Raw genomic sequence first — 13,369 nt, 5'->3', positions numbered from 1 at the left:
TCTGAATGAGAGAACTTCCAGAACAAAAATGCCAAGGATCTGTGGCCATGGCCAGAAGCTACAAAGCTCTAAACTGCCTGGTGCCAGACCACTATCAAAGAAGCCACACTTCCTTCCCATGGCACCTGGTTAATTAAAGAGCCAGATGCAAAGGACCACTGACTGCACTGTGTCATCAGAGGTTTCTCATGAAGAACCCAGAGTAACTTTCCCAATACTTTTTCTCTCAGTGACACTTGTCTATCTCGACTTGTCAAAATCCTAGTGCCTCATGTTCAGCTGGAAACCCCACTTCTGGTTACACTCTCACCTCTGAACAATATTACCTCTTCCTCCCCCATGTTCAAGGGACACACAGTCGTCACCACCATGTTTAAATGACATATTTCCATCGTCTGTATCTTACTCACTCCGTCACCATGCAGAGGACAAGCCATTTAAGTGTGCTTTATTCAATTTACTATTCAGAGGATTCTGCCTGCCTCTGAAAGAATATTGTCTATATGAGCAATATAGGCCACTTCATGGTGTATTTTAAATTGGCTGTACAAGCAAATAGCTCTTCCATAGAGACAAAAGAAAATCCGCCGAGATTGTTTCAAATCAATGTCATGCAGAGCTACTCATAAAGATCCTGGACTTCTACAATAAGTGGTTGACTTCTGAGTTTGACCGTCCTCTCATTCCCAGCTGTATCACTTAAAAGCCAATTTCTTTTTCCCACCTCTCTTCATTCCCAGGGTATCAGCATCTCATGATCTACCATAACAAAGTACTCTGATAAGCACGAAGCACATAAAAGTCTCTCAAAGAGAGGCAAATGCACTCAAATTATGTTTCCTCAGAAGCAATCCAGATTGGTTAATTGATGAAGTTTGAAGATACAGGAATATTTTTAATTTGTGTCAATCACTAAGTGAATTGACACAAATTAATAAGTGAATTAATAAGTGAAGAAATGGAAAGATGAAGGAAGATAATGCCAGTGACAGATGCTGTGAATCATATTTCTTAATATCCTAAATTCCCCAATGAGTTTATTTTCACTGCACAACTTTAAAGTTCCTCTGGGCATCCACATCTAGCCTTAACTCCATGTCCTTATATGGTAACACCACTGCCCACTTCAAATGCAGACAATAGGGACGGGTTCATAAAACCAGAAACTAAAATAAGGAACTATGCCGAGCCACTAGGGAAGGGCATAGATAGGACAGGAAAGCAGACTTCATGTCTATTGCTAAGTGAGTGTGTTGGCTCAGATTTACCATTTCTTTAGGAAGGTGATTATCTCATCTCTAGCAGGGATATTGACATTAAACAGCTGATATAATATCCCAAGGTTAAAAGGTGTTATGTAATTACCAAGGAGATGGAGAAAATAATCAGTTGGCACAAAGTGGACGTAAGGAAACCTTTAAACCTAACCTGCAGAATAGAACCCCCAGTTAGTTAAGTAGGCTTTCCTTATGCCTTTCCTTTTCTCTGATAAGCTTTTTGTGTTTGTTCTTTTTTCCCCAAGCCAAATATATTATGGTTCACTTTAAACTATGCTTTTTATTCTCTTGCATATTTGAATTAAAAATGTCGACTATGCATATTAGGGAAGGTTCTAGAATGTGAGAAAAACTGTGCCCATTTTAATGTCTAAATGCACCACGATATCTTTATCATTCATAACTTTGAGTCTATCAACCCTAATCTTAGTTTAATGCTCAATAAAGCTCAACTATGACCTCAGATGACTTTTGATAAGCCAGAGCTGCAGCTCTGCTGAGCAGTGTCTGAGAATCCTGCCCCTAGTTTGTTAGAAAGTTTCTAAAACCGGCGAAGGTGGACCAACTGAACTGGTTCTATGTTAAATTCAGGGTCTACATATTTAAAGTATCTTGGAAGTCATTTGCTGATATTGAATATTTATTTTTAGTGAGTATTATAGCTACACACACACACACACACATACACACACACACATATATATATATATATACATACACATATATATATATACACACATACATACATACATACATACATACAACTCATTTAGTACTTCTCTTTGTTTTAAGCAAAGCCACAGGGTCTAGAAGGCCACTGTCTTTTTCCGGAAATGCTTTTTCTCTTGGAGTTTAACTTGGGTTTTGTCTTGTCAGGAGGTAGACACCACCCCCATCTGGTGGTCCAACTTGTATGCTACACTCTTCAAGATGGTCTAATATTCTAGTTGTTTTTGTTTTTGTTCTGTTTTTTGTTTGTTTGTTTTTGTTGTTGGATATCTTAATCATAGAGAGAATTCAGTTCCCATGTAGTGAATTAGTGGCTTTAGGAATCAAAGCACCACCTTCCTTTCTTCCTACAAATCACTGCTTGTCTTGAAACACAGACACTGCTTAGGCCCGGTAGAATAGAATTTTGACTTATAAAATATATTTTTAAAATATCATTTTACATTTATGCACCTCTCTTTCTAAAATTCCATCTTATCAGCCTATGGTTAAATATTTATTAAGGAATAAGATCAAAAGCCTTATTAGAAAACCGAGAACTATTATTCCCTTAGCTTCTCAAAATATACCAAATTAATTCCTTTATTACAGAAATGTTTTTACTTAGATTGACTTTTTTCAGTGTTCTTTCTTAAGAATCAATGCCCCTGCTTATTAAAATGCATCAAGTGGGGTCACCATAGACAGATGTCTATTAATGCTTTTAGAATACTTGTGAAAGGTGAGAATGTAAAGTTTTAATCTCATTTGTTGTTTAACTCAATTCTTAATGGACTTTGTCTGCCATCAACTATCTTTCCATTTTGTATTAAAAAAGCTGATGTAGTGTGCAGACCCACCTTTGCTCCTAAACCACCTCAGTCTCTTCCAAGAGGTAGCAGAGTGGGGAGCTTGGTGGCTGCGTCTCAAAGGGAAGACTTAGGCACACGCTGGCTTCTTTGGGTGCTATCTCCAAAGCAACAAGGTGAAAGGTAGCTGAAAGTCAGAGTCATGACCTTCAAAATCGTACATTTAACTCGTAGTATGTCTGGTGAGCTCCTCATTCGCTGATTTTAGTAAATCTTGTCTAATTAAAACAGAAAGCCCCTACAGTGGATGTATGACTGCACCTGTTGCAAGTTCACGGCCCTCCAAGATTTCAGATTGTGTGTTGCTACTTACAATGACCAATTTCTATTATTTTTCTGTGCTGATATTTATGAGAAAACACTAATCCACTTCGGTTTCCTCCCCTGTTTTTTTCCTGTCTCTGCTTTCAGTCTTTCTAGGAATGCCGAATGTGCATTTAGTATGATTAGTTTATTCTCTCGCGGCCCTGCAGCCTTTCCCAGAATCCCACTTCTAGCACCGTTAATCTATTCTGCTTTAAGAGTCCTATACATTATAGACTTGTGACTCTTTGGATGCCCATGAAGCCTCTCTGTGACTAGGGCTCATTGCGCCCACTTTGGTGATAGAAGAAGAAGACAAAACAGCCTTATCTGCGAAAGCAATAACTTTGAGGATGATAATGTATCTGTATAACCACACGGGAATGTCCTTTCCTTTTCAGCGGCGTGCTGCTGATAACTTGAGAAGACATCACCAATACCAAGTAAGTAGTGCTTGTGTTTGTTCCTGAAATGGCTGTTCAAACGAAATGCAGATCTGACTCGGGACAGAAAGTGAATCCGTGCACTGAATGTCAACCCTGTCGTTCAGGAGGTGATGAGGAATCTGGTGAAGCGGTACGTGGCAGCCATGATCAGGGAGGCAAAAACCGAAGAAGGCTTGACGGAGGAGAACGTTAAGGTAATGCGATACCTTCGTCACGGAGGCAGCCAGCGTGTGGAGTCGGCCTTTAAGGCCAGATTTACAAACCCACCTGGCCATGCCTCCTGTGTTTTAAACTAAACTTCCACAGAACTAAGTGAGAGGGCAGACAGACGAACAGAAAAACAGCTGCAAAGTAGAGAAATATTCCCAAGTTGCTCTGAAACATACTTAACCCACACTGTGAAGGGGGCTTAACTTAGTGGCACGGAAACCCCTAGTCCCTGGCAGCATTCTGACCCTCGCCTCCATTCCCCGCTGTGCCAAGCGAGCTTCTCATTTGTATATCAGTATGATTTCTAAATCTGAAGCATTTACTAACCAACCTACTACCAATGGCACAAGCTTCCCGGGTCTCTGCAGCTCTTAGGGGCAGGGATATAAGATTTTCGTTAATTGCGACTTATAAGCTTAGTCTTTGAACCTCATTTCCTAATTTTAACGTTTTGTGAGAGGAAATAAGTGAACATAGGAAATGGTATGTTTAAAATTAAATGTAAATGGATTCTTTTATTTTACACGGCTGTTTACAAATTTTGGAGGAATTCTTTAAGGTTAATGCAATTTTACAGATAAAATCAAAACAATAAAAGCATAAAGGATCTTTATAGAAACAACATCTAAACAGTCAGCGAGGTAAGCAAGGAGAGGAACTGCCAAACAGACAGCATAGATTGGAATTAAATAAACTCTTAAAATATTCTTCTACAACTGTAAATCTCAAGTATGAGGCTAAATGCTTCCCTTTGTCCTGGAAGACAGTGCGGCTTGCGGGTAGGGGAGAAGCTTAGAAAAAGGTTTCCCAAGGAAATAAAAAATATAGGGATCTCAGACCCTCATGAGGATCAGAGCCAGAACTTCTGAACCCAATGGTTGGTCTAACTGCCCATCCCCCCTGAAGGTAATGAGAACAGAGAGAGATTCTCTTCTCGGAAGGCAAAGGTTCATGTTATTTTTACTTTGCACATCCTTCTTCATAGAAAAAAATTACTGCATTAAAACATGTGACCCCGGGTCCATGAAGTGGCTTGACATTTAGAAGGAGACTCCAGAGAGGAAATATTTGAAACCACTGTCTCAAAGAAAATAGTCAGCCCACTGAACAGTGACAGAGCACACTTGCTTTTGTTTCTTTTTATGTCGCCCTTTAGAAGATGTCTCTATGTGTCTCAGCTGCTTTTCTTATCATTGTCACAAAACACTAAAGAGAAGCAACTCAAGAGAGAAAGTATTTCCTTTGCCTCATGGTTTGAGAAGCATTGGTCCATCAAGGCAGAAAGTACAGAGTAGAACAGTTCCTATCATGGCTGCCAGGAAAAGAAAGGGCCTACGGATATGCCCAACATAATCTCCATTCTCCCAGTAGGTCCTACCTACCCCTAAATGCCATGGTATTATGAATCCATATTAAAACTCATCCACTGAGTGGGCCCTGTGTCTTTATCGAGCACCACTGACACACCCAGAAGCACGTTTTAGGCATCTCTCTGCTCCGTCATGTTAGCCATAAAGAATAACCATCGTACTGGGATAGAAAATGCCAATAGAGAAATTCATGACACCAGGTATCAGAGAAAAAGCCTGAAATTCTAAGTAGGAGAACAGAGCCCTGGGTGTTCAAAAGGTACAGGACCATTTCAGATAGATCTACGAAATTAGAAAATGATGTTTCCTTAAGTCAGCACCTAAACGTGTCGTTTGGATTTCATTCAGGAACTAAAGCAAGACATTTCTAGCTTCCGCTTCGAAGTTCTGGGATTGCTCAGAGGAAGCAAGCTCTCTACGATACAGTCAGCCAACGCGGCGAGTTCAGCGGACTCCGATGAGAAGAGCCAGAGCGAAGGTAATGACAAGGACAAGAGAAAGAATCTCAGCCTCTTTGATTTAACCACTCTGATCCACCCGCGGTCGGCAGTCATTGCCTCTGAGAGACATAACCTAAGCAATGGTTCCGCCCTGGTGGTGCAGGAGCCGCCCAGGGAGAAGCAGAGGAAAGTGAATTTTGTGGCTGATATCAAAAACTTCGGGTTATTTCATAGACGGTCAAAACAAAATGCTGCTGAGCAAAACGCAAACCAAATCTTCTCTGTTTCAGAAGAAATTACTCGTCAACAGGCGGCAGGAGCACTTGAGAGAAATATCCAGCTGGAATCCCAAGGATTAGCTTCACGGGGTGACCGCAGCATTCCTGGTCTCAATGAACAGTGTGTGCTAGTAGACCATAGAGAGAGGAATACGGACACTTTGGGTTTACAGGTAGGCAAGAGAATGTGCTCCTCCTTCAAGTCGGAGAAGGTCGTGGTGGAAGACACCGTCCCTATTATACCAAAGCAGAAACACGCCCAGGAGGAAGACTCAAGCATAGACTATGATTTAAGCCCCACGGACACAGCTGCCCACGAAGATTACGTGACCACAAGATTGTGACACTTGGAGGAGTGTTTACCGTACCTATACATATTTTCCATAGTGCTCTGGGCAGGCAAAATGTTTGAAATTCCATTATCAAATGCTAATTTACACTTTCTAATGTTTATGCGTTGTGGCATATTAATCCGTAATATGTTTGAACAAAGCAGAACCCTCCTCTTTTCTAGCCTGCTTTTGCTTTCATGGTTTATTTTACAAGTGTTTCTGTTAAATAAATGCACCTTTTATCCTTGTATTGTTACAATAACCCACAGAAAATTTTTAGCTATCTTTTTCAATTAAAATCAATGCAATTGATTTCATGTGGTAAGTGACTCCTGCAATAGATATTTTTATATGCATAACAGCATATATTGAAATAATAAACATTAGATGTTTTCATAACTTGGGGGGAAATTGATAGAGGTGATTGCTCACTGAAGACTTCCATCCAACTTGACATAATAATTTAATAAGCAACCATTATTACCGAGTTACTTCTTCTGGACATGTAAATAGTTATCAGACACAATTGTTAAAACAGGAAACCATCTACCCATAGGATTCCATTCCAACCCTCTATTACAAAGAAAGTCTGAAACAATTTGATGATCTTTTAGACTATATTTACAATAGTGAAAGAAAGTTTTGTCTTGATGATTGACAATCTGTTGGCATTTTGTCATCAAATTCACTCCCCTAAACTAAAAAAAAAAAAAAAAAAGAAGAAGAAAGAAAGAAAGAAAGAAAGAAAGAAAGAAAGAAAGAAAGAAAGAAAGAAAGAAAGAAAGAAAGTGTGAGAATTAGGTTGAACCAAGGTAAATATGGCCTTCTGTCCACATTGTGGAGATCCAGCTCATTGTGAAACTCTTGGAAATAAAATAACAAGTTCTGATCGTCTAAGTACTTAGATAACATACACACCCAGAATCTAAATACAAGGAAGTGGTTTTCTGATGCTCTGACCAATCCTTGACACTTGGTAGAGGAACCAACAACTCCCACTTCCCTGAGTATTGGGAATGTGTTTCTTTAAAACTAATATATCTCAGAAACTTCATCAGTGGAATTGATACAGTCCATATGTTTCCTTATGGAAAGTTTTTAATTCCCATTTATTTTGTCATTTATGAGAGACTTTTCCTTAGATTTCATTTGCTTCCCAGACTTTTGAAAGGAAAATATTTACATATATTCTAAAAGTGGCATTGGTGATCTCCTACAGTTTAGATTAGCTACATACATCTCTTCTAAGCCTTCTTAGAAAGATTCCTCACCATTTGAAGTATTAGCACACTTCAAATAAATGAAAACTGTTGAGTCTGTTTTACTTTAGAAGTTGTCTCTGTGGACTACAGAAGCTATGTAATTTAGCATGGATCAAAACATGACCAAAAGTAAGAAATTTCGGCAGTACCGGGTGTCAGCCATTCTTCTATGTGTACAATACAAATGGAGGTATTTAAAGAGCTACCATTCAACTCAGGTACAAATGAGGAAACTGAGTCAATTTATAACAGAAGGTTTGTGGTGGAGCTTTTGCATACCCTTGGGGGCCATTCCCTTCACCACAGCTCCCCAAATATAAACACCAGAAAAACAATATCTACATAGAGGGCTATCAATTCTGAAGCCTTGCTATTTTGACAGTAAGTTATGAAAAATTCCATAAATGAGTGCCCATTCTTATAAAGAAAGAACCATGCACAAAATTAAAGTCTTTAAACCATCACAGGCATTAGAAGACAGAGCAGTATGCAGTGTGGGAATCTCAGCTATGGACTTAAGTATTAGAAAAGCCAAGACTTTGAAAATCTACCCCTAAATCTGCTTTCTTTGAGAATTTAAAAGCATGCTGGAGGCATTTAGAGAAACACTAACCTAGTGGATGTGGGTAATGCTTCAAGTACACCTCTACATCCAGTGTCTTAGCACACAGGGTTCTGCCAAATATTCCAATTACTTGGTAACAGAAACCCTGAAGATTTATTTTTAATGTTGGGGATTTTTTAAATCAATAGATCTTGCCTCTTGGGTGTTTTTAAAATAATGACCCTTCATTTCACCATTCTGCATGTCTTATCAGAATTGATTCCAAATTCTCTCTGCCCTTCAAACAACACCAAAGGTAATAAAACCAACACTTCTCTTCTCTTCTCGTCTCTTCTCTTCTCTTCTCTTCTCTTCTCTTCTCTTCTCTTCTCTTCTCTTCTCTTCTCTTCTCTTCTCTTTCCTCCCCTCCCTTCCCTTCTCCTCCCCTCCCCTCCCTTTTCCTCCCCTCCTCTTGTTGCCTCTTCTCATTGTTGTTGTGCAATGGAAGCACTGGCATTTTACTGGAGTCCTGATAACTGACAGGTATTTATGTGGATCAGAGAACACCTGCTTCTCAGTGTTCTGGAAATGATTGCCTCACAGCTGTGATGCCACCAAAGACAGGCACCTTTGTGAATATGATGGACTGTCACCATTTGTGTCAAATCTCCTTAAAATATGTTATACTCTGATTACAGGGCAGCATTAACTAAGAGGAACGGGCAGCATAGAGTGAGAAACTGGATACAACACTGGGTTTTCAGACAAAGGAAACTGCTCTAAGTACTTTCAGTGAGCAACTTGGGCTTTTCATTATTATGTTTGTTCCTAGGCCTAGAAATTCCTAATATTCAAGAAAAGTTTAAAACCATCTGCCATTTGTGGTAATAGCATTTCCTTTGTTTTATTCCCTCATGATATTAAAAGAAAATATACATTTTGGGGGAGAATTTTGTGGAAAATCCAAATGACGATTAGCAGATTTGAGGCTAACATTTATTTATTTAGTTATCTCATTTATAACAAAGTGTGGTATAAAGGGGACTCCTCCTTGTGTACCAGCAGCAAAATCCTGACATTTTCTGTAGAAATAAATCTGTATTAGTTTTCGTAAGAAAACTGGCTATTTAAAAAATAGTAGTGAATTTTTGTAAGATGATGAATTATTTTTCAAAGTGCTTATCATCCTGAAAATAATGTATGTTTCATGAGTTGCCTATGTGTATATCAAATTTTCTTAAATTATATTTTATTTACTGGCTGGTGATTAAAACAGTGCAAAAGAAAAAAAAAGGTCATTTCTTACAAAGACATGAATAGCAACCTGACACACTTCAGTGATCAAGAACATGAAGACAAGCCACCACATTCTGGGAGTAATATTAGGGGAGTAATAAAATATATAAATGAAAAGTCTAGGAGAGCAAGACACTATTCTCCAAGAGCAAAGTTGGGCTTCCAGCATATGTAAGGGTGATCTGGCCAATAATGGCATAGAGTGCGTTCTTCTACGTGTACTAGTCCTTGAGAGTCATGGAGTTGAGCCCGTGAATAGCTGTCCAGTCCCATGATCCCTTGCCAAGCCTCCCTAGGTACCACGCTCTGTGTAATCAGCATGGTGGATGGCTGCCCTCCACGCTCAAAACCAGCCTGACAAAAACAAGTGGAAAATCTCTGTGAATACAGTCACAGTGGCCCAAATTTCAGAAGGACCACATCACTGAATATAGATCATCATCCTGAAAATGAGTTCTTATTTTTCTGATGTCTTAAGTAAGGAGATGCTAGTAAGTTCGAAATTGCAATGTACTTCTCAGACATTTCCTCAGAATTCTACAAATTCTCTTAAATTTTTTTTGATGTCTCATGCTGGGTTTAGCTCAGGCAGTTTGACTCTTGTTATTTATTTGAATTCTACGCTTAAATATTTAAAGTGTCTCAAGTAAACTTTCCATAGGTAACTGAAGAAAAAAGGGCTCATGAGATTTATGGAAACTATATTTGTCTTGCTGTTCAGTGGCTGAGTTGAGTTGAAGTTTAAACCAAGAGCTAAGCCTTCAACTCTCTACTGGATGTTTGGATGGAGGCCTCAGATTCTTTGTGCTTTTGGCAGATAGAATTCTGTTACTTCTTTATGGTTCCTTCAGTTGAAGGAAGACACCTGCTGGTGTCCGAGCTTTTTACAACCAAAAGCAACCACGCTAAATCAGCTTATAGTTCACTTTTGCTCGAAGTTGTTTTAATGTGTCTTAAAGCCCCTTTCTAAATGCTTCTAAAAGTACTTAGGATGAACAGAAGTTGCTGTGGATCAAGGTAGGCCATAAGTGTTAAAACACTTCCAAATTAGAGGCACTCAATGAGATAAGGATTTTAATTACCATTGGCAACATCTTAAAATACTTTGCTTTTCGGTGACTTAAAGTCATATAAGCTGAATAAACTTTATGTTACTTTTTTACTTTTAAGTGTGGCTGCTGGAGAGTTGAAAATGCATAATACGGCAAGCATTTGTAAGGACATGTTTGTATTTGTTTATTCAGTTTACTTCAGTTCCATCACCTGTGGTACGTGGGTAAAGTTGATGTATTTGAACAACTCAGAAAACATAAACAAAAACAAAATAAAACACAACATGGTCAATTGAAATCTGTAGCATTTCATACACTTCTAATCTCATAGGAAAGTTGACCGGAGATTTTTCTAGTTTTGCAAGTCTCTGTTCTGGCTTTCGGGAGTACAGGTACACACACGTGTCTCTAGTGCTGCCCATAAGCTGATACGGTTGGTTGCATAATTAAGAATGGGTTACGCCTATACTCATAACCCAGTCACTTTCCTTCATCTAACAGTATTGCCAAAGCCTTCTGTAGTTTTTTGCAATGGTAGAGAACTGAATACAATCCACACACATTTCTTCACTGTTTTTCCTACCACAACATAATCCACATACACTTCTTAACACCACTGTGGGGGAGTTTATCACTGGTGAGGAGGAGTCAGACATCGGACACTTCTGAAAGGCAATGTACTCATTTCTGACCTATGTTTCCAGCCCACTGGGGCCACCACCTCCTCAGTGATGGATTTTTTCTCACTTATTCACTTTAGATCCTGCTCACTGCCTCCTCCAGGTCACCCCCTCCCACAATCCTTCCCCCACCCCATCCCCTTCACCTCTGAGCAGGTGGGCTCCTCCTGGACATCCCCCTCCTACTCTGGCACTTCAAGTCTCTTCAAGGCTAGGCACATCCTCTCCCACTGAGGCCAGACAAGGCAGCCCAGCTAGAAGAACATATGCCACAGACAGGCAACAGCTTTTGGGACAGCCCCTCTTCCAGTTGTTTGGGATCCACGTGAAGACCAAGCTGCACACCTGCTACAGATGTGTGGGGAGACCTAGGTCTTTGGTTGGTGGTTCAGACTCTAGCATGGGGTCCTCAAGGCCTGACTATGGTAGGAGAATGCTTCTCTCTCGCTCTAAACTTTGGCAATTCTCAAGTTCTATTTTGCTGCATTAGATTGTATATTGCTTTGCCCCTCATCTGCTTCAAACCACTCCTCCACCCTTGAGTCAAAGCACCATCCCAATGTTATTCTTAAATTTTCTTTAATGAAGTAATTTAATCATTGAAACAGACTTATCTTTTTCTCCTTTAAACACAGTTGTTTTGAACTTTTTTTTTTTCTTAAAGATTATCTGGGCCTGCCAATAATGAAAGTTTCCCTACTTCCTGGGAATAAGAGGCTTCCTGTACTGAGGTGCTTTGAGGGCACCAGTACACTCTGAGAGATTTAATTTACTCCCTAAGGGCCCAGAGATTTAATTTACTTCCCCTAAAGGAGTGGGAAGCTTTGCACAGCTGCAAGTGTGGTGCTCCTTGTCTTTAGACCTCAACTGCTGATGTTTACACTTTCTGGCTGAGACTTTCCCACCTCCCTCCACAACATGGAGTCAGAGCAAACCTCCAGCCTAATGCTAGCGGCTCACTAGGCAAGCGAAGTAAAAACATCAGGTGTTTCTTCTGTTTTCTCCTTTAAGCATTTTAAACCTTAAAGTCACTAGGCATGCAACAGAAATAAGCCAGAAGAGTTTATGTATTGTTTAACTATCTCCCCTTATGGACAATGTCCTGCTAATACATATCACAGAGACCCTTTATTATTTAGTCCCGGCATCTTGACTCAGACTGGGGTGTAGAGTGGAAGGGGTTTGGTTCTGTACATCACGTGAAAATGTCTGCATGTGAATCCATAGCAACAGGCAAGTGTCAGAAAATTTCTCTTATCAAGATTTCCAGGCAGTAGTGGTGCACACCTTTAATCCCAGCACTTGGGAGGCAGAGGCAGGTGGATTTCTGAGTTCGAGGCCAGTCTGGTCTACAGAGTGAGTTCCAGGGCAGCCAGGGCACAGAAAAACCCTGTCTTGGAAAAAGAAAAAGAAAAAAAATATTTCCTGGTCATAGTCAAATCTTTTTAAAATTTTTTAGTCCTTGGACCTCCCCCACTTAACTACTAACCTGACCTATGTTTGTATAATTTAGTTATTTTAAAACAAAATCACTCACAACACTGTATTAGTGGAGTTTCAATATGCACCATCTATAAATTAGTGTTTTTCACTTCAGAAAATTCTCCGGAGAATCAGTCAAGTCATGGCACATCCATCTCAGTCACTGGCTGTTTGCTATAGGCTCACTCCATGATTCGGGCAAAATATAATTTGTCTCTTTCACTGCAAGATATCCAGAACATTCTCAGGCTAGGCCAATTGTCAGTGGATCCACTCTGAGCAGGTCCCTCTGTAAGTGTTTGATTTGTTTTTCTGAGGTAAGCACCAAGGACTCAGATAGCTAGATAGTCTAATGGTTGAATACCCACATGATTTTAATTCTGTGGGTATTCTGGTTTGCTCTACCACTTTACACACACCATACGAGTGATTCAGTTTCCCTGCTTTTTGTTCATTTGTGGCATTACTTTAGCCACTATGACAGTTACACGATTACAGCTTATTGTGTGCCTGTCTAATTTGTATGTCGCTGGCAGATAACGATTTAGACGCCAGTTCTGAGGTTGCCCCTGATCAACATGCTTCACGAGGAAATGTCTCTCCGTGTGTTTGTGTTACTTTCCTTAGACTTCTTGTGCATTTACTTTATAATAGCAACTTTTGAGAGTTACCATTCCTGCTTTGCTATGTGTGTGGACTCCAGACTTTGTCTAGCTCATAACTTGGCTTTCACCCTCTTTCACAAAGCAAGAGTATTGAATTTTATTTAAGTCTAATTTTTTTTTTAATTCTTGGTTTAAAATATTTATTATTGGATCTG

At 39.6% G+C, this 13,369-nt stretch overlaps 1 protein-coding gene across 1 annotated transcript in view; it reads left to right on the top strand.

Annotated features, from left to right (window-relative positions):
* Positions 1–6,405, top strand: part of Trpc4 (transient receptor potential cation channel subfamily C member 4) — a 137,160-nt gene extending 130,755 nt beyond the window's left edge. The window contains exons 8-10 of the mRNA XM_052180968.1: positions 3,559–3,600; positions 3,708–3,797; positions 5,532–6,405. Coding sequence (XP_052036928.1) covers positions 3,559–3,600; positions 3,708–3,797; positions 5,532–6,245 — 846 coding nt within the window. The 3' untranslated portion in view covers positions 6,246–6,405. The remainder of the gene's footprint in view (positions 1–3,558; positions 3,601–3,707; positions 3,798–5,531) is intronic.
* The last annotated feature ends 6,964 nt before the right edge of the window (positions 6,406–13,369 follow it).

The sequence above is a fragment of the Apodemus sylvaticus genome, chromosome 4, assembly GCF_947179515.1.
Source record: "Apodemus sylvaticus chromosome 4, mApoSyl1.1, whole genome shotgun sequence".
Taxonomy (NCBI): Eukaryota; Metazoa; Chordata; class Mammalia; order Rodentia; family Muridae; genus Apodemus; species Apodemus sylvaticus.
Note: the sequence above shows the minus strand (reverse complement) of the source record. Positions and strands in the feature narration are given on the sequence as shown.